The sequence below is a fragment of the Myxocyprinus asiaticus genome, chromosome 9 (assembly GCF_019703515.2).
Source record: "Myxocyprinus asiaticus isolate MX2 ecotype Aquarium Trade chromosome 9, UBuf_Myxa_2, whole genome shotgun sequence".
NCBI lineage: Eukaryota > Metazoa > Chordata > Actinopteri > Cypriniformes > Catostomidae > Myxocyprinus > Myxocyprinus asiaticus.
This window is the reverse complement of record NC_059352.1, coordinates 35,410,176-35,433,116: the sequence shown is the minus strand read 5'-3', so window position 1 is coordinate 35,433,116 and position 22,941 is coordinate 35,410,176. Positions and strand designations below refer to the sequence as shown.

At 39.2% G+C, this 22,941-nt stretch overlaps 1 protein-coding gene across 1 annotated transcript in view; it reads left to right on the top strand.

The window, feature by feature from the left end:
* The window catches only part of LOC127446047 ((E3-independent) E2 ubiquitin-conjugating enzyme UBE2O-like), a 143,043-nt gene extending 121,900 nt beyond the window's left edge, over window positions 1-21,143 (top strand). Inside the window, exons 19-20 of the mRNA XM_051706667.1 lie at window positions 18,057-18,114; window positions 18,362-21,143. Coding sequence (XP_051562627.1) covers window positions 18,057-18,114; window positions 18,362-19,122 — 819 coding nt within the window. The 3' untranslated portion in view covers window positions 19,123-21,143. The remainder of the gene's footprint in view (window positions 1-18,056; window positions 18,115-18,361) is intronic.
* The last annotated feature ends 1,798 nt before the right edge of the window (window positions 21,144-22,941 follow it).

Sequence of the window (22,941 nt, the reverse complement as noted above, 5' to 3'; positions counted from 1 at the left end):
GAGCGCTTCCAAATTAGGACAGCACATCCTCTTTAATGTTGTTACATCTGTACACCAACTTCCATTGATGTAAAAGCATGTTCCACCGCCTCTCGTTTTCCCCGTTAACTCCGCGATGCGATCCGCTCTGAACAGCTGAAAGCCCGGCAGATGTAATGGGCTGTCCGGAATGGCTTCACTCAGCCAGGTTTTGGCAAGCCAAAAGGCTCACAATACGCTATAGACTAATCGCATTTTCATCCAAAATGGCGTATTTAACGGCGTTTTAAATGACCTTGGTGCCATAAAATACGCCGTAGTGATTGCAAACGGTGTTAAAAAAAAAAAAAATTCACGAAAATATGGAAAGCCAAGAGGGTCAGAATTCACGTGTTTTGTATCACCGTATTAATCTTTGAAATGCCATTTTCTAAACGGCGTTGGGCGTTACATAAACGGCGTATACCGTCAAACGTTATGTTAACGCCAGACACCGTCTGGTGTTATTTTAGCGCCTCATTTGCTCATGTACATAACTTCTCTATCGCGTTTGAGGTATCTACAGCAAGTCGGAGGATTCAAATCATTAACGGCAACGATTTATTTAGTTTCACAGTGCAAACGCACATTAAATGATTGCACCCGACTTTTGTTGACAGATAATCCACGACCTTGATGTCCTTCTGTCATCACTTTAAGTGATGTGTTGAGGATTTTGTCTCCGCTGTCCAAAACTGTTTATTCAACTACTCACACAGAGTTTGACTCTCAGGGTTTGAGTTCAGGTTTAACAGCTAGGTGACTAACTAAGCTGGCTATTGGTTTTCACAAAAGTTGAGAGTGTGTGTGTGTTGCAAGGCAATTTGGGCCCTGGAGCAGATAGGGTCAAGGGCCTTGCTCAAGGGCCCAACAGTGGCATCTTGGTGGTGCTGGGGCTTGAACCCCCAACCTTCTGATCAGTAACCCAGAGCCTTAACCACTGAGCTACCACTGCCCCAATTATAACCTATTACAACCCCCCCCAATATTTATACTATGATCAATTGAACAAATACACACATTATTTACTGCACTGACAAACTACAGCTTGCTAACATAGCAAACCATAGCAAAGATAAACATGAGTGACAGGGTTAACGTTATATTAGTTTTATTGAAAAGGGAAAATGATGGGGTCATTGTTAAGTTTCCAGTATGTATTTCACAAACTAGTTAACAACTTACCGTGAAGACACTGCTGAACTCCGCCCTGTCTGCGGAACTGTCAACTCAGAGTCTGCTCTGTAATCAATGGAGTCGGAGCGCGCTCTGCTGGACAATCTACACTATGACACCAATTCTAAAGCATTGTTTTCTGCATTATATGTTCTGAAAAAAGTTTTCATATCGATAAACATATACGCCGATACCGATATATCGGTGAAAGGCTAATATCAGCTGATATTATCGGCCGACCGATATATCGGTCGGGCACTAGATCATACAGCATTCCCTCGCCATTTGAAGGGGTGTTCACACTTGACTGAGCACACAAATTTATTTAATACTAATGAGGATATGATGTTACACACGACAGCTTGTGGTTTTAATAATCAATACATCACAAATTTCATTCAAAATAAAATACATTCAAAATGTTCAAATATACTATCTATTAATTTTCCAGCAACAATAAAAACATTCAACTTTGAAATATACCACCTTTGAATTGTGCCAAGAGGTCAGTTCTATTTACCTGTTTCATGTGACATCATTAAATGACCTCACTGCCATATAGAGTACAATATATGACTCCACATACCTTCTGTGTGCTGCGCTGTGGGATGCGACAAAAGTCGGCAAAACTTTTATTTCTATTTATAAACTTAATGAAGTGATACTACTGTTTACTTACCAGAGGCAAAATCACCAAGTCAACCAGTGATGAAGGGGGAGAGCAGCAATTAAACACTTTATAATACCACAACCATGTAAGATGTGTGATGATTTTAACACATTGTATAAAAAGCACTATAACGTCACTATATAATATATATTTTATGTGTTGGCTATACAGTATACAAACATTGGTCATTAAACAACACATAAGCTTTTGAAGCACATTATTTATTCACACCACCAGACTACAATGTAAAAATATTTACACAGCAAGTTGATATGGAAAATGCTGGATATTTTTTAAATTAACCACGCTACAAAAGACGACATAAATAAAACACAACAGTAATTAAACTCCATGTATATTTGCATACGTTTGTTTGCTTCGGTTGCTTTCTGTGTTCTCTTGCTGAGCTAAAAGCAGATCTTACATTCATACAGGCGGGATCATCACAGACTTTTTGTAATATTGTGACCCAGTCAGACCAGAAAACAACAAACATTTATAACTCCTTAATGAGAGATGTTTACTGTAATGTTAGGGTTTGAGTTAGGGTTCCACAGGATCTTTCCTGTCAAATCAGATTATTTTTGTCATTTTTTCATATGTGCTTGGCACCCAATAACTGCTGCTTGTTTATTGGCTGATGCGGATTTCTATTAATGTATTGTCCCGTGAACAGTCTGAAGTTCAGCGAAAGTGAATGGCTACAGCAAGCGCTTTTGGACATCTATTGTCAACATAATTTTTCAAAATATAAATAAATGTTCCACATTGAATGAACTAATTTTGAAATTAATATGAACATGAATTACATTGTTAAAATAAAGTAAATAAATTATAAGTAATACAAAATAAAATATTTTACTACACTTTTAGAATATCAAATATGATGGTGAAATTAGCTTTATATTCATATGCTCAGAAAAAGTAATTGAAGATTAATTTTAATATCTGCTACATAGCTAATGGTAAAACTGTGCATATTATACAGTCTATATGCAATTTGGAACAAAACATATTTATATTTGTGATCTCTGGGACAGATGGTCCTTTTTTATTCCAATAAACTTGTGTTATTAAAGCAGGTGTTCTGCATGCTTCTATGACGTCATCATAGCAATATCGTATCGCTTATCACATTTTTCAACAACTTATCGCATTTTTCCTCAATATTGTGCAGCCCTAGAGCAAAGGATTTTTGACATACGATTTTTCATCATACAATAAATACAATTTCTTATCACCTGTTCTTGTCTTTTGATTTTCAAACTATTTTTTATGTCTGGCTTGTCAGGACCAAGTTGTTTGATGTCCAATTTGTCTGAATTTGCAATAGAAAAGACACGCTGTTACACACAAGTTTATCAATAGTGGTCGCCATGTTCGCAATCTGTTAGACTGTACCTTTGGTTTGATATTTCATTATGGGCAGACTCATATCTGGCCCATTGCATCTCAGTGAGGGCTCGTTGCAGTACCATATTTGACCACAGATTTTCATTAGGAAAAATAAGGGGTGCCGTGGTGTTCAGGATGGCAGCAGTTTCTTTACCCCACATGCATGTCTCTCCATCATATAAAGTGTAACAAGAGTTTTCAGATAAATTATTTCCGACTTAAAATTATTCAAGGCCTGCTTTTAAATACATATTTCTGCATTTTGAACACATTACAGGTTAACAAATTCCATTATTGGAAATTTATAGTATGGATCTAGGTTTTCAAATGGATGAATATTTAGGTGGGGCTCTGCCCTACCTGACTATATGGACGAGCTGTGCCTGTGTATACAGTAATAAAATCAGAGACCGTCTCCTTGATTCACATTCATTGTGCATATCACCAGAGAATTTATAGTAAAAAAAGATTTAAACATTGATCTGTTTCTCATCCACATCTATCATTTTGCTTCTAAAGATATGGATTTAACCACTGGAGTCATATGGATTAATTTTATGCTGCTTTTGTGGTTTTTGTAGCCTCAAAATTTTGGTACCCAATTCACTTTTCAACAAATTTAGTTTAGGCAGGATCATTTCTGTCAGTTCTGATTATTTTGGTCATCTCTCCACATGTGCTTGGACCCCAATGATTGCCACTTGTGGCTATATTTTTATATTTATTATTATGTGAAAGCAATATCACTTAATATCAGCACACTCTGATTCAGCCGTAGCAGCCTTGTGCCACAGGAAATCAGATTTCTTTCATCAATGTTTTCATTTATACTGTGAAGCTCATTAGTCCAATACCTTTTGACCATAATAACTGCATGTTTTGTTCAATATTAATCATTATATTTTCATTTGTATTCAATTGATAAGACACCATTTTGATGATAAAATTTTATTAAAGCATAAAACATGGAATCCAGAAAAAAAAAAAACACGCACACGCAAAAAAAAACAAAACAGAAAACACAGAATTTGTAACTGCAAGACTTTATGCACTTCTTGTGTAAGTGTAATTTCATCAGTAATCTGAGGCTGTATTTTTGTTGCCTATGAATGATTTAGTATTGATACCGAGATATCAGGGCTGGTATCATACCAAAGCAAAAATGTTGGTATCGGAGCAACTCTAATGCTGATGCCGAAGCATTTTTGTATGTCCTGATAGTATTTACCGATAAATTGTAATTGGTTCTAAAACTGGGCTTCATTTAAATGAAAAATAACTTATACACAAAGTATAATTTATTTTTCTTTTGATTTTGGGATTAAGTTTGACAGACATTTCTTGACAGGTTTTATGAGATTTGCTCGGTTACATTTTATTGAATGATATATATATATATATATATATATATATATATATATATATATATATATATATATATATATATATATATATATATGCATTAATTGATCATAAATTGTGATCTCATCTTCATCAAAGTTACAAGTATAGACAAACACAATGTGCCAAAGCTAACAACAAACAAAAAATTATAATCTTTCATGTCTTTATTGAACACATACCATTAAACATTCACAGTGCTGTGGAAAAAGTAAGTGAACCCTTGGATTTAATAACTGGTCAATCCTCCTTTGGTATAATAACCTCAACCAAGCGTTTCCGATAGCTGCGGATTACACTCATCGGCAAAAAAAATGGGCCAAGCCCAAAATGGCAAAACATTAGGCTTTTAATGGTCTTAACCACAAATCAATGGTCAGAAAATTAGCAAGAATTGAACAAATAAAGTAACTTTAGTATGGAACAGTTGTTCTTTTTATTTTGTGGATTTTCTCCCCAATTTGGAATGCCCAATTCCTAGTGCGCTGTAAGTCCTCGTGGTGGCATAGTGACTCGCCTCGATTCGGGTGGCGGAGGATGAATCTCAGTTGCCTCTGCATCTGAGACCGTCAATCCACGCATCTTATCACATGGCTTGTTGAGCGCATTACCGCGGAGACCTAGCGCATGTGGAGGCTTCACGCTGTTCTCCGCAGCATACACGCACAACTCGCCACATGCCCCACCGAGAGCGAGAACCACAATATTGCGACCACAAGGAGGTTAACCCAACGTGACTCTACCCACCCTAACAAGCGGGCCAATTGGTTGCTTAGGAAGCCTGACTGGAGTCATTCAGCACACCCTGGATTTGAACTTGCGACTCCAGGTGTGGTAGTTCCCTTTGATTTCTTTTAATGTTTAAGCCTAGTGGGTAAATTTGCGAACAACTTTTTGCAGAAAGAAGAGTCAGTGTTGTTCCACTCAATGTTGATGGCTTTAAACAGTTGATGAGAAGTTGAAAAACGTCTCCCCATTTAAATCCGGACTCTGACCAGGCCAAAACATGAGCCTGATGGACTTGTTCTCAAGCCACTTCTTGGTGGTCTTTGCAGTGTGGTCAGGACCATTGTCTTGTTGAAAATAACATCAGATTGTTCCTCTTTAGAAAACAACTTTTCAATTGTGGGAAGCAAGAATTTCTGCAATATTCTCTTGTTCTTAAAAGCATTAATTAACTTTTCACAAAAACTTAATTCTGTCTTTTGATGTTTTCTGAGACAGCAATGGCTTTTTAACACCTCTTCTAGACACAAAACCTGCATTAGAAAATCTTCTGGTTCAGGGCTTAACATTAACTTTTTGGCTAACCAGCCACTGTGGCTAGTGGTATTTCAAAATCACTAGCCACTCAGTATTTTCACTGGCCAAAATCCCCCATCCCACAAAAAGTGATGAAGCCAACTGGAGACTGTAACTGCATGCATTTGTTTTGGACATTTTATTTGAACAAGAATGATATGAGTTTAAAAAAAAAAATTAAGAGCCTTAACTTATTTAGAAACCTTTAACTACAACTTTCACAGTTAATAATTCCATGGAGTACAAAATGGATAATAAAATTGAGAGGTTAGGTAGTTTAAACTCAAGTCACTATTTACATTAATTGCATCTTTTTCCATGAATGGAAAGATACATGAATCTTTTTTTCCATTCATGGAAGAAATTCCAAAGGGTTTGGATAAAAATAAAGGTGACTGAATGATGACAGAATAATTATTAATAATAAAAATGAAGTCTTATAGATTTGCCCTAATCGATTTAATATGCATCTACACCAGTTACCAGTTAGTGTTATTGCAGTTAAAACATTTTAGTTTGGATGATGTGTATTTTAAAAATCGTATCAATGTTGATGCAGGGCGCACTATCTCTTTACCTCGTCAGTGCTGTTTACAATATCAGGGCTGTCTAACATTTTGAGAGGTTTGACTTCCTCCATATAGAGCTTTTTACTAGAATGTCCTTTGTAGAATTCAAATGGGTCAAATAAGTTTTGTGGTCTTTGCGATATGCGATATTGCCACTGCGATATTGAAGCCAGACTGAATCATGCAAGTTTTGCTCTGTGCCGTCTCGGAGCTCTGGTTCTATCTCTGGAGCACGCTGATGTGCGCGGCGGCTGTTCGAGTGAAACCACTCCTCCTCATTCTCCCTGCTGAGATGCACGTGTAAGATACGAGAAGCATATTTATTGCTTATAAAACGCTGGACACGAGGTGAATACAATTAAATTTGTTCAGCCGCAGCCACCCGCTAAAGTGGCTAGTAAGGTTGACAGAGTTACTCACCACTGCTGATTTCTACCCGCATTTGGCGTGTGGGCTGGTGTTAATGTCAAACCCTGTTCTGGTTACTGTTCTTCTCGAAAGAGTTTTGTTTTCTGAAGTTTTGAATTGTGTTGACAGTTTTTGTAGGCTTTTATTCCTGTCTGGTGGTCATACTTGCATTAATAGGATTTGGGCCTTCCAGATAATTTCTTTCTGGCAACATCACCTGTTGTTTCAAAGCATTAACCTATTCTCTTAATAGCTGATAGAGAAATAGGGATCTTCTCTGCCATTAGGGTCTTGTAAACTTCAGAATAGCTACAATTGGCCTGACACAGATCAGCTATGCAGTTTCTGACAGCAACCCCTGTGATATTTTGCTTTTTTTTTTTTTTTGAGCAAATTTTCTCACCCTGCTCTATCACCCTTGGTTCCATTTATGAGCTTGTTATCAGGCCTTTTTATGGGCTGCATCAAGTATGGTAGATCACCAACTAATGACTAATCTTTTAAGAAAAGAAAAAAACATCCCAGAATATATTTTGGGAAATTTTGTACACCCAGACATGTGTTAGGTTGAATTTTATATCAAAAATTTTAATCATTATCATGATTTTAACTTTGCATACAAAAAGACTATGCAAGTAAATTTCCCTGTTTCTAGCTTTTTCCCAAACAGTTCACTGCAGCATAAGTTAATGAGCAAATGGTGGCACAGAAGTGCACCAGGAGTGCATTTGTTTAATTCTTGCTAATTTCTTGTCCACTGATTTGTTTTGGAGACCATTAAAAGCTTAATGTTTTGCCATTTTGGGCTTGGCCTTTTTTTTTTTTTTTTTCAGGAGTGTAGCACTACACAGCTCCCTCCACCATACTTCCGCATTGGGATGATGTTTTCATGTTAGTATGCAGTGCCCTTTTTATGCTATACGTAGTGCTGTGTGTTCTTTCCAAACAATTCAACATTAGTTTTATCAGTCCACAAAACATTTTTCCAGTAGTGTTGTGGAGTGTCAAGGTGGTCTTTGGCAAATTTCAGGCGTGCAGCAATGATTTTGTTGGAAAGCAGCGACTTCCTTTGTGGTGTCCTGCCATGGACACCATGCCTGTTTAATGTTTTCCATATAGTAGACTCATGAACAGAGATGTTAACCAGTTCCAATGATTTATTCAAGTCTTTAGCTGTCACTCTTGGGTTCATCTTGGCGGATGGCCACTTCTAGGGAGAATAGCCACAGTTCTAAATCGTCTCCATTTAAAGACAGTTTGTCTAACTGTGGACAGATTTATATCTAAGCTCTTCGACGTAACTTTGTAACCCTTTCCAGCTTCATGCAAAGCAACAATTCTTGATTGTCTTTTGAGATCTCTTTTTACGAGGCATGGTCCACGTCAGCAGATTCTTCTTGTGAATAGCAAACTCAAAATGTTTGAGTGCTTTTTATAAGTCAAAGTAGCTCTAACTTTTTCTACACCTCAAAACTCATTTCATTAATTGGATGCCAGGTTTGCCAATTCCTGTCTCTAATTAGCTTTTTTTGATGTCATTAGCCTACGGGTTCACATTTTCCAACCTACACTGTAAATGTTTGAATGATGTATTACGATATGACATGATATATACTTTTATTAATCCCCACAGGAGAAATTCAATCTGACACAGCAGCACATAATAATAATACAAATACATAATAAATAAATATACATAAACACGTTTTAAACACAGTTAAAAAACCACACACATACATAACAAGATTAAAAATTAAAACTTTAATTTTAAAACGTTTAACACTTAATCAAAGTGTGACAAGCTGTGGACAGTGGCATTGAATAATCAAATGGCAGATGGCACAAAAGTCCCTCCTAAACGTTTTTAAGCACAGGGTTGAATATATCTGACTAAACCTACTCTTCAATTTCCTCAGATCCTTATAAAGAGGATGTGAAGAGTTTCCCATAATGTCTTCCAGCTTCCCCCTCATCCTCACCCCAGTTACCCTTTCCACATCTACTTTTATCCCCACGACTGAGCTTGCTTTCCTCACTAGTTTGTTTATCTTATTGGCCCCAGTTGTCCCAATGCCTTCCCCCCAGCACAGAACAGCAAAATAAAGTACATTGGCCACCACAGATTGATAAAACATCTGCAACAGCTTTGTATTCGCATTAAAAGACCATAACTTCCTAAGGATGAACAACCTACTTTGTGCTTTCTCATAGACCGCCTCTATTATGAGACCAATCCAATTTGTTATTGAGGTGCACCCCTAGGAATTTATAACTGTCAACAATTTCAACTCCCTCCCCCCTGATTGTGACCAGAGTAGGTGGCTGCCTACTTAGCCTAAAATCAACCACCAGCTCCCTAGTTTTATTTACATTTAACTGAAGATGGTTTCTGTCACACCGATTTACAAAGTTCTCTATAAGATCTCTATATTCTCCGTCCATGTCCTCTGTAATACATCTGACAATGGATGAGTCATCTGAGAACTTTTGCAAATGGTATGCTCCAGAGTTATACTGAAAGTCATAAGTGTGTACAGTGAACAAAAAAGGTGACGGAACAGTCCCCTGAGGTGCACCAGTACTACTCGGTACCAGCTCCGATGAGCATCCCTGCAGTCTAACAAACTGTGGCCTATCTGTGAGATAGTCTACGATCCATGACACCATACTCTGATCCACCTTCATTGTAGATAACTTCTCTGCCAGCCTCAATGGCTGTATAGTGTCAAATGCGCTTGAAAATTAAAAAAACATAATCCTCACAGTTGCTCGTGATTTCTCAAGATGTGTGTAAGCTCTATGGAGCATATAAATTATTGCATCTTCCACTCCTATCCTGGCCTGGTAAGCAAACTGCAGCAGATCCAAGCTGTCATGGACCAAAGGCTTAAGAACAATTCTCAAAGATTTTCATTACCTGTGATGTCAGTGCCACGGGCCTGAAGTCCCTAGGGGTACTAGGATGTTTAGTCTTGGGCACAGGAACAATACATGATGTTTTCCATATGGTAGGCACCTTCTGCAGTTTCAGTGAGAGGTTAAAGAGATGGCTAAAACCCCCCGCCAACTCCCCCGCACACACTTTAAGCACCCTAGGATTAATATCTGGTCCTTTAGCCTTATTGATGTGAATATTCGCGAGCTGTCTTCTCACCTGGCTAGGTGTAATTTTTAGGGGTGATGATAACGTAGATGTTTGAGTTATAAAAGGACTCAGCATCTGCTGTGTACTCATGGCTCGCACAACTGGTGGTAGTTTGTGGCAGTGACATGACTTCCATTACTGGAGATAATATGTTGCCATATCTTTGAGGGTGGGCAGTGTAATCTTCTGATGGTTTAAGACAAGCCTGTATTTACAGCCCTTGTTGTCCTCCACAGAGCTTGAAATATCACTAGTTGTCAGTACCATACTTTTTGAGTCAAACCTATTATAAAATAGATTTAGTTCATTTGCATAGGGTTTATCCCCCTGTACAGCCCCGTTTGATCTAGTCATACCCGTAACAGTCCATACCCCCCGCCACATCTCTCTCGTTTTTTGTGCCCAATTACTCTCAATCCTATTCTTGTACTTCTCCTTAGCTCTCCTTATAGTCCATCTCAACTCCGTCTGTATTTCCTTCTTTACCTCTGTTTCAACCTGTTTCCCCCCTCATGAACGCTCTTTTTTTTCTTATTCAGCAAGGATTTAATTTCCCTATTAATCCATGGCTTATTGTTAGAAAAACAACGTACCTTCGTGGTCTGATGTAGTCTGTTATATAGTTCGTAAATCCATCGATATCGTCTCCATACTCCACCTGAAATAACTCCCAGTCAGTTACCATATAGCACGTCCTTAACACATCCTCTATCTCCTTAGACCACATCTGGACAGTCCTGGTAGTAGTTGGCTGCCTCCTCACCAAAGGCATGTACATAGAAAGATGTATCAGACAATGATCAGATTTACCAAGTGGGGGCAAAGCAGATGCACTGTATGCTTCCTTAACATTTGCGTACAGTTTATCCAGTATCTTGTCTCCTTGTACTACAAGTTACATACTGGGTAAAGTTTGTCAGGGTACTCAAAATTTTTGCATGATTAAAGTCTCCATTTATTATAATGAATGCATTTGGATACCTTGTCTGCAGGTCCGAGGCAGTGGAATGGATGATGTCACACGCATGCGCTGCCACTGCCGAGGGTGGAATATAAACAATAACCACGATAATATTCAATATGTACAAGATCAATACAATAATGTGTGTGTTATTAGCAGTGTTGGGAGGGTTACTTTTACTACTGATTACAGAATACATGCTGTGAAATTTAATTTTTAACATTCTGTTAGATTACTCAATATCATTAATTTAGTCTAAATACTTTGGATTTCTACAGCAATGGCAGATTCTTTCTCTTGATTTTTGACCACAAACAAGTGAAAAACGTAGAAAAAAAATCTTACTGCCAGTACAGTAAAACAAAATACACTTATATAAAATATACATGCTCTCAAAAAGCCAAAATAGTTTATGCAGTGTAGCTTCTCAAGTAAATTTATTTTTACAAAGCCATGGGCTTTGAAATTGGGCAAGCATCAAAGATTTTTAATAAACATTGCTAAAGGTGCAGTATGTAAGATTCAGAAACCCTTATTAATAATGACACCTGTGGCCGTTAAGTGAATTGCAGCCAGCTACCTGTTGCTCGTGATCGTGCACACACTCCATAGGGACACAATCGAGCATTGACCAAAACAATGACGTAATGTACAAAGAGGCTGAACGTGATTCACCGACATCATGCTGACAGATGAGGTAGCATAATTAAAATTACACAGTTATGATTGTTTTACTACAAACTTTGAGACTGCATATTATATTTGACTCTCCAGTGCTGGGACCGGGCTAAAACAAAGTGTGGATATAGGTTTGACTATGCGAGACTGTAGTTTGAAGTAATCACTTTTCTTTGCATGATACATTGACTGCATTTATACGATAGCCTATGTCGGCGTTCGCTAGCTAGCCAGCTTTATCAATAGCTGTTAGATAAATTTGGTGGATGATGACAGTAGATGTTTATAAAATAGACTGTACATTACAAATATGTTGACACAATTCAGTATTTATGTGATTCCATCACAACTGTCATTTTGATATATCGATGCACTATTGTTTTTTAAATAATAGAATGTATATATTTTCTGTATAACCAAGTTACGTTACACTAATGAATGGAGCTTTTTGCATCATCTTGAACATTGTCTAGCATTCATTTCATGTATTATTGTAGTTTACCTTGCTGAATAATTACAGATTGACATTAACCTGACTTTTAGTATAAAGAGAAGATCGTTTAAATTATTTGAAAGTTACGAAGCAAGGTAGCTTGCAATTAATCAGTGTTAGCAGGCAAGATCAAGTTAGCTAAAATTACACAGATCAATCCTTATGACTCTATATTTCACATGCTTTGCAGTTATGTAAGCTTACCTGTCCAATAAGAAGAATGCCAGTTCAGGGTCAGTTTTGATCCCCAAAACCAAAGTAAGGTCCCTCCAGGAATCAAATGCCCTGCCAATGTTCACTCTAGTTTTCGCTCGACCACAATCACGTTCCCGCTTAACCACACGGGATTCGGTAGATAAATGTTTTTTTTTTTTGGCTTACTCTGAGTCGGTGTTGTGCTGGGAGCCGGACGTTTGCTGGATTCCATCTCTAAGATAACGTTACCTAGTGTTGCAGTTTGTTGTCGCTGTTGAAGAGCTTGTTTTGACATACAACAAAAAGAAAAAGAAAAGACTGCAAGTTACTAGTTTCACTACATCACTCTTCCCACAGTTCAGAAACACTGGAATGGACAGCAGCAATTAACATATCTGACCACTAAAGACAACAATCTTAACCTGAATGCACAAGGCAAATGTAACGTAAACACGGCAGTCATCCCATAATACATTTTTTTTAACAGACACTGCGCCTTAACGTTACAAATATAAAACAGACAGAGCGTAACACAAGGACATGATTGCCAGATCACCGCTTCATAGCCTCAGACTAACCAGAAACAATGACTTAGTATCTACCTAGTATAAATAATACAGATTTTTAATAAACATATTAACTTACCTTTACTGGAACACAAAATCCACGTGTCTCTCCTTGCGAATGAATATCTCCATCACTTTGTTGTAAATGTCGCCTGCTTGTTTAAGTTTCGATAGCCTCTCTTTCTCAATTTTTAATTGAAATTAACTTTGGAAAATCCGCATAGATCGTCAATGCTTACACTATATCCATTTTAGTGCTTAATAATAACACATTAGTTACGTGAACTTGAACGTGTTGACTCAATACAAAAATCTAGCCTATCAGATAGCGTGATTGAAGGAAGTAGCTTCGGATTTGCTTACTCATTATGGTAAGCATGCTTGACTTGGCCATTTGTAGTAGCAGGCATGATTCAGTTGAATGAATGTACAATGTTGAATGAAAGGGTGGTAAACAATGCTTTGAATCTAAGTCAGGGAAAGCATAACATAAAGCGCTTATACCTGAGTGTGGCGCCAAAGCGAATAAATGAATAACTGTCTGCGCTGTTCAACTGTGTCATTTTTCTTTTCACTCTTCTGTAAGGTAAGCACTGCTTACCCTGCTTATATGGACAGCACGTTGTCTGCTCTGCTGAATTTAAAACATCAGTTAACACATCAGATCGCTTCATTTAAAAGCATAAATTTTTTCCAACTGAATAGACTAAGTATAAAATGAAACAAATGACAATAAAATGCAAAGTAATCTCTTCAGTTACCAAAATACATTTTGAAAGTAACTGTATTCTGATTAACAATTATTTAAATTGTAACTGTAATGGAATACAATTACTCATATTTTGTATTTTAAATACGTAATGCCGTTATATCTGTTACTCCCCAACCCTGTTTATTAGTTCAAATAGATTGTGTTTGTTGATTATTGTAACTTAGATGAAGGTCAATCCAGATTTTATGACAAATTTATATATAAATGCAGGTAATTCCAAAAGGTTCACATACTTTTTCTTTCCACTGAAGAATAATACTGATGGATCACAGAGGCCAACAATAAATCATTTTAAAAGTTTATTACAAATATTAATGGGATGTTTATCATCTGCTAAACAGAAAAAAAGAGGGACAGCATGGAGAATGCTAATAAAAACAAAAAGCAGTGATTTTTAAATTCTATTCACCCTGTAATATATTAAAAGCACTACAGCTTGATTGGGGACCTGGGTAGCTCAGCGAGTAACGACGCTGACTACCACCCCTGGAGTCGCGAGTTCAAATCCAGGGCGTGCTGAGTGACTCCAGTCAGGTCTCCAAAGCAACCAAATTGGCCCGGTTGCTAGGGAGGGTAGAGTCACATGGGGTAACCTCCTCATGGTGCACGTGCTGGGGCATGTGGTGAATTGTGTGTGGATGCCGCGGAGAATAGCGTGTAGCCTCCACACTATGTCTCTGCGGTAACGCGCTCAAGCCACGTGATAAGATGAGCGGATTGACGGTCTCAGATGCGGAGGCAACTGAGATTCATCCTCCACCACCCGGATTGAGGTGAGTCACTACGCCACCACGAGGACTTAGAGCACATTGGGAATTGGGCATTACAAATTGGGGAGAAAAAAAAGCACTACAACAACACATTATTCGATGTAATGTTTTTTTGTTTTTTGAAAATCAAATGATTGCAACATGCTCCAAAAAAGTTGGGACAATTAAGTTTTAACCACTGTGTAACATCACCATTTCTTCTAAAAACACTTGTTTGGGCAGAGAAGAGACAAGGTTTAGCAAGCAGAATTTTCCAAATCCTTCTAATAATCTTTGGGTAACATTGTTCTCAAAGCGCTGGATTATTTGCTAACGCATCTGTTGGCAAACTGGCGAGACTTGACCCATCCTGAATCTGAAAGGACAAGGCTTTTTTTTGGAGGCTCCTTATATACTGTAACATGATTGCCTCACCTGTTCAAAAAATGTTTTGCAGGCATCAATTTCAGAAAAAAAGTGTAGTTGATTAGATAAAATGTGAAGTACCTTGTCATTATACTGTTTTTGTTTGTATACAAGTCAAAGTACATTTACGTATCACTCCTTTTTGTTTTTATTGGCATTTTGCATACTGTCCCAACTTTTTTTGGAATTGGGGATGTACGTTTAGGCCTATAGCTTAAAATATTTACCCTTCCCCAATTCCAAGCCAATTCCAAGTTGAATCTCACAAAGGGCAGACGTGAGATGCGTGAAACAAAAGAATCATAAATGGGCCCATTTGAAGCTAATGTTGCAAACTTCAGCAGAGGAAAATAAGAGACCCACTCAGTTTATTTTTTGGAAAAAAAGAGGCACTTTCCATTTCTTTACACTTCATATGCTAACCACTATAAAAAGTAACACTTTATGCCAACAGCAATGTGTGTAAAGATTTTTTTTATTATTATTATTATATGATAAAACTGTGATTGACTTCATTGCTTCTGTTGTAGAAATAAATGTATTAAATGATACTAGTGTCAACATTATTACAAACATCAATTACATACAGTTAACTTCTACCTAGAGGCAAATCATAACCCAAGAGAATTGTACATAAATATTTTAAGATGCATAATTACATTTTTACATTTTAGACATTAAAATAGCAAAAAAAAATCCATTTGTAGGCTATATTTTTGAACTTGTCACAGCAGCAAGAATTTGTTCTGAAATACAGTTTTGTCAGAAAATTTTGTACACTATTCATGAGTTTGACAGTTTTCATGATTTTAAGAAATATCATCCTCAGATTTATATAGATCTGAGAGATCTGATTGGTAAGTGGTGGGTGGAGGAGAAATGCTGATGGTTGAGACATAGATCTTTGAACCAGTTGCTGAACTAGTGACTCGGAATATCAGAATTTTAGTTAGTGAGTGGTGAGATCGGTCTGTCTGAGATGCTGATCCTGGTTGAAGGAACGTGCTCATGTAGGATCCAGTGTAAATGTCTCTAATGATTGCCTTTTGAGAGCAGATGGAGCACATACATAAGCATCACCCAAGTCTCCACACCACCTTGGGCAGGCTGACAATAAGGAGATGGCCAACTCTAAAATGACTGTCAACTTCTTGCAAAATCATGCCTAATTCCTGGTGAAGAATTACACTACTCACAATTTTGTTACCCACTGCTGTCATTGAAACAGTGAGCGCTGAGCGCCATTCGTTTAGGGAGACATTACATTTCTCTATAAGCTTTCCAGTTTATAAGTTGATAAGCCTTAAAACAAATCAACCAGCTTTGAAATGAATCACTTAAAAATATTTAATTCTAAGCAATAAATATTTTAAATTCTAAATAATAGCTTACAGAACTGTGTGCTTAACATATTTAATGAAAGAAAGATCTATATTGCAAATGATGTAGGCTAATCAAAATTCAGAGGTTCTCAAATTTAAGAATCCAATGGCCCTCTAAGAAATCATGGAAATGTCTGTGTTTTATAATCAACTCTCAATAGCACCTTTCCCACATAAATTCTAGGTACTTTACACTTAGTAACTTTCTAAATGAAAACTCATAAGAGGAACGGCACACCTTAGACTTTTCCCCTCTTGCATTCGCACTCACAAAGGTAACCCCCGTAGTGATGTCATCTAGTGTTGACCATTCTTCTGATGTCATTTGCACACGTGATTTAAAAAACGTGATTCAGTAGCAACAACAACAATAAAATCAACAAAACCGATGTAGGACACCAGGTTTGGAGCTACACTTTTTTATTTAGGGCTGTTTTACACAAACTGTGCCTGCATCCCAACATGTAGGCAGCTACCTTGCTGCCTAATTAGTCAATGGCTTAAACGACAGCATTTTTTAATGAATGGAACTCATAAGGAAACTGGTATCAGTTTCTGCTGACGCACAAAGCAATGAGAAACGTAAGGACGCTGCTGCCAATGTCCTTGTCATGCCGATGTCATGTTTTTCATTGCTTTGTGCGTCATACATTTTTGACCAATCAGCAACTCCCACAGTCCCTCTTCTGGGGTAGAAGTACCTACTAGGAGCTAAAAATTCAGTCTAAAGTCCCTCTAAACGGCAAAGAGAACTATAGTTCCTCTTGCGAAAATGAAAAGTACTAGTTCCAAGTAAATGTATCTAAAACGTGCTTTTCAAGGAACTCGTAGCCTCCCTGCAATACGTGCATATTGCCCACACTTTCGAAACTCGTGTAATAAAATCAGACTTTCGATGACCTTTGCAGTCCAGCATTTCCAGCTCGAATTGTAGCCTATATTTAATATTTTCTGATACCTTTCTTACAAGGTTATAGCTTAATGTAATCGTATATAATTGACACTGCCCCATCCTTCAATAACTGTTTGCCAAGACTGCAAGACTACAGCAGGTTTTTCTGTTGTGGGGCTATAGTCGTCATCTGTCTGTCCAATTAAACATAATTTGGAATCGAACAGCTGAAGATGTCAGCTGAGGAATTGTTAAATACATGTTGCGCATTACCTCTGTCTTTTGGAACAAGCATGCGCTACGCAGAGGCCAGTTGTAGTCTATTAGTCTGACTTTGCAAAAACGATTTCAGTCTGACTTAAGCGTTTACACAACATTTTAAAAAGATGAATTGTTCTTCTAGTCTGACTGAAATCAAACTTTTAAAGTGCATGAAAACTTATTGATATTGACAGATTCACAATACAGTCCTGTGCTGTAATGTGCTGTACAAGGTTGGATTAACATTATCATAGACTTGCTGGGTCTTTGTTGTGTAAATGTGGGTGGTGGTGTTAATGTATTTATCATTGTGATGTCACAAAAGCACAAGATTTTTTTTGCAGCTTAGTTTCAATAAATGGTCTTTTTGGACTGGGGAGGAAATGTTTGAGTTTACATTATAGTGAGCTTTCATAGAACATTTAAGCTGTTTTATTTCAAAAGATCAAAAAAAATTAGATTTTACTTGACCTCTTTGACATTAGCACTTGTACAAAACACAACTCAACTTTATCCCAGAATGTTTGATGTTTTCCAGTGCATTGTTTGAAAATTGATCAATGTTGACATTTGTAATTGGAAAGTTTCCTCTCACAGGGCACTGAAAGATGGACCAGCAAATCCAGTCTACTCCAAGTGCTTATTTCTATACAAGGTTAGTTCTCCCAAACCAGTAACGCCCTTGTTGGGGGCAATATCAATAAAAACACGCATCAAGGTTGGCACAGTGTTGCTTCCAAATTAATTTAATAAGCTCACCAAGAGACAAACAATCTTGACATTTTGAGCTACATGCAGACTAGGCAATATTAATAACCTCATATTGACCTCAGTTAAAAACAACTTAATAGATATTTTCCAAATCAAGTTTATTCAATTATCTCATATTTCCACTTTTTAAGGTCTGATCCTGGTCAACGAGCCGTACTATAATGAGGCCGGCTTCGACAGTGACCGAGGCCTTCAGGAGGGTTATGAGAACAGCCGCTGCTACAACGAGATGGCGCTCATTAAGATGGTGCAGTCTATGACTCAACTTCTCCTGCAGCCTGTGGAGGTCTTTCAGCAGGAGATTCGAGAGCACTTCGCCTGCTGTGGCTGGCGGCTGGTCCATCGGCTAGAGTCCTGGCTGGATTTGGGTGGGACAGTGACTGACCGCATGTCCCGATGTGGTGGTGGCGGCAGCGGCAGCCTCCGTGCAGAGCCTCTAGAGGAGATCCACACAGCTCTGGCCCACAGCAGTCCAAGTAAGCAGGATGTTCAGTGCGAAGAAGAGCTTGAGGACTCTGGGCTCAGCTCATCCACGTCAGCGGCCAATGGACCTCCTGGGGGGCACCAGGACCTGAGCCAGAGCTCAGATTGTGACAGTTCAATGGTGGGTGTTGCAAAATCAGAAATGCCAGAAAGTTCTGACGGGTTGTCTGGTTTTTTGACATCCCAACAAAGTGGAAAACCATGTCAGGAGTCTCTGCCAGTGGTCAGACCAAAGAAACGGAGAAAGAGCTATCGCAGCTTTCTTCCAGAGCGCAGTGGCTATCCAGACATCGGATTCCCACTATTCCCACTGTCCAAAGGCTTCGTAAAAAGCATGCACGTAATTCTGCAACAATATCGAGCTACTTTGACAGCTGCTGGTGTTCCTGAGCACCCTGAGAACAAATAATTGCCCAAAAAAATTATTTTTCTCTCTCTCCTTCTCTTTTCCAAGTTATGACCCCAAGAGCGCCGCTCTGTCCCCTTTAACCCTTGGCCAGCTACTTGGATCTCCTCATCAGACTGACAGTGTTCCACAGCAGCCTTTGTTAGTTGCTTTGTAGCACATTTTAGTTTGCTTTTTTGTTGCCTCTCATTTTGTTATGGGATGGCAGCACACACTATTGTTTGTACTGAAAAACTGTTGAAATTTCATACGCTTCTATCTTGTTTCCCTGACAACAACCCTGCCGACACAGGATCTCTCAGGGAGGTATGAACGAAACAGACAGATGTGAGACATTACAGATGCTGAGGCATGACTGAAGCTTTTGTTTTGTTAGTGGCTGTGTGAGTATGAACTGTGCCAGAGGGAATCAATTAATCGTGCCATGGGATGCTTCCATTTATCCTAGCACTATTTTGATGGGTTTACCATCATCAAACTCTCACCACATGTGGTTTGCACAAGTTGGAAGTGGTTCACTTGCAGAAAAAAGGGTGGGGAAGTTATTGTCAGTGTTTCCATAATGTTTCAGATCACGTGTGTTTTAAGTCCTTGGCTCATAAAATAATGATATTTCCATAGCATGAGCTCTGTGGTCCATATTTCCATATCAAGTGCTGCTTGATGCATTGCATTGTCTTTCAATCTGTGAACAATATCATCAGTTCTTTTAAAGGTTGGTGTTGCTGACTATTTTTTGACCCAAACATGCTTCAAGTTGTATAACTGCCCAGTCATCGATACTGTACAGGCCCTGATCATTCCTGCTGCTGTTTTACACCGAAACCAGAGTGTCAAGTTTGCATGTGTTAAAAAAAAGCAGCCAGACACAATGAACTACTCCGATTCTTCCAAATGGAATTCCCCTTTCTCTCTTCCTCCCCTTCTATGCCACAACAGAGAAAGAAGAGATTTGCCCAATGCAAGAAGGTGCCCTGAATTGTTCGTGGAAGGCTGATGAGGACCTAACCCCACCTCTGATTTTAACCATAGTGAGCCTGTAAGGCTGAGTAGTCTGCCAGGCAAAATTGGGAGTACTTTTCAGGTATCTGCAACTTGTTTCAGAAAGAACAATTCAAACCTCACATTTCTGTTTACATCAACATCAGGCCAGCTTTAATTTTAGCACAGCCTGCAGACACGGTGTATGTTATGTACTTTTCCACTTTGTAATGCACATTAATATTCTTAGTTTTGCACAAACATGATAGCATATTTATTTCCACTGGGTGAAACACTCCAATCTGCTGGTTGTCTTTTTTTTCTCTTCATCTTTGTTTCTCTCTGTAGTTTGGCTATTGGGCTGATGCAAGCAGAAGGTGAGATGTAATATACTGCTAAAATTTTCTGTACTTTAGCATTTAAATTCAATCTTGTTTATAACAAAGGAAATATGCAAGTATGGGTATCTTTAGGTGATGGCCCTGACTTCTTGAGATTCTTTAGTAATATCCTACAAAGAATTATTTCATTATGCCTTTCAATATAATTTTGAATTTGTAGCTTACAGTTTGATAGCTGGAGAATAAGAATGCATTATCAAAGTGTTTCATATGTGCATTTGATGAGTTCATGTGGATTGATTTAGCTGGTTATTTTATCAATGCAGATCCCTTTAATCCATCTCAGTAAAAAGGAAAATATATGTTCCACATACAGATTAACATCCTGTATGTCTAGCTTCTTCCTCAAGACTATCATACATTAGTTCAGCTCTCCATATTTTGGTTTCTGTGCATCTCTGAAATGTGAAGCTAGGTCTCAAATGAGAATCCAGACATCAACCCTAATGAAACTGAGCTATTTTCTGTGTATGTGTACAATACTATGAATTTAATCATACTACTATGAAGAGAGATAACAGCCAAAGCATGTAACATGTTGCTTTAAGCCTTAATGGCTACATGAGACTTGACTGAACAATGTAAATATTTCCACAGTGGCCTGTATTGGTAAACTAATAAACATATGATTTGTAGCTTGAATCTTCTGTGCAGAAGTCATGACTATATATAATTGTGGAGGGGGGGGGGCGTTTTGTGAATGGAGAGCGAAACTGGGAGATGAGACCGGTAAGGAGTTACACCTGTGAGCAATTTTAATAACAGCTGAGAGCCATAGAGGAGAAAAAGAGTGATATATGCTTGCTGTGTGTGAATATGACATTTTTTTGTGTCACTGAAAAGTAAATAAAGACGAGAGAAAGGTGGAAATTTGTCTGGCTCCCACTTCCTCATTTCACAAGCAAATTAAAGCACTTGTTAAAGTGGTGTCGAAACCCGGGATATTTGAGGAAGCAGCATCGTCATGGAGTCCTCGCCATTAGCTGAAGTCATCAAGACTCCTGCCGGCATCCACCAGACCCAACATCAAGCCCTCCTGGACTTACGTGTGGAGCAGGAGCAGCATTTCCAGGTCCTGCTCCAAGCCCAGGTGGAGGACTGACAGGTATTGCAGAGCTTGATGGCCCAGTGGAGTACTCCAGCCATGACCCCAGCTGCAGCTATAGCCCAGCCCCACACATCATGCTCGTGAAGATGGGGCCACAAGACGATCCAGAGGTCTTTATCGAGCTCTTCGAGTGGGCGGCTGAAGTGTGGGGCTGACCTATCGTGAATGTCATGGAGTACGCGGGCCATCTTGCAATGGGTCGACTGTAACCCTGAACAACACCGGCAGCGCTTCCATACGCTGCCGTACATCGAATGCAGTCACTCGTTTGCCTTCGCCCAACAGCTCTGCGATGCCTGTCGGAGGTGGCTGCTGGCAGGGGATCGCAACATCGAAGCTGTCATCGACCTCGTGGTACTGGAGCAGTTCGTCGGCCGGTTACCGAAAGAAACGGCTGAGTGGGTCCAGTGCCACCGCCTGGCGTCGCTGATGGAGGCAATCCAGCTTGCTGAGGACCATTTGGCGGCATATCTGGGGGCCGGCAAGCCCCCTTCTCTTGCTTTGTCTCCTCTCTCCTCTTATCCTTCCCCCTCTTCCCCTTCTCCTGTACCTGCACCCCAGAAACGGGTCTGCATTCCATCAAAGCCGGCACCCCATTCTCTGTGTTTCCCTAACCCGCTGGCTTCCTCTCTCTCTGTCGCCCTCCCTGCAGGTTGGTGACTCTGCTGTCAGAGGTGCGGGGGAAAGCCTGGGCCAGTCTGCTGCCACTGTGGGGAACCCAGACATTTTCAGGACCAATGCCAGGCGATGGAGGTAGGGGCATTGGTTCTGGTCCTTGATGTGCCGCAGGCTGCCCCCGATCAAGCATGGTCATACAGGATACCAGTGAGTATTCAAGGGGGTACAAACCGAGCCTTGGTGGATTCAGGATGTAATCTTTATACAACAATGCTTGGTTCAAGACGAGGCTATGGATGCAACATGGAGGGTCAGGTGTGTACATGGGGATGTGCATGAATACCCTTTCGTGGGTGTCACAATTAAATTCCGGGGACAAAAACATAGTATTGAGGCTGCTGTTAGTCCCCGCCTCACCCATCCACTAATTCTGGGTACCAATTGGCAGGTGTTCCAAATGTTATTGAATGGAATGTGTGTGGATGTGCCCTGTAACAGAGTAATACGGTGTGGGGTGTGCAATCCTCATGAGGATGACACAAGGGAGGAGGGCTCGTCTCTCTCGACCTTTAGAGGGATTCCCCTAGGGGGTTTCCCTCTGTAGCAGATGCAGGACGAAACCCTTAAGCACGCCTTCGACCAAGTGAGAGTAATCAATGGCAAACAACTTCAGCCGGCAGTTGCTCTCTCATACCTGTATTTTTCAATTATAAA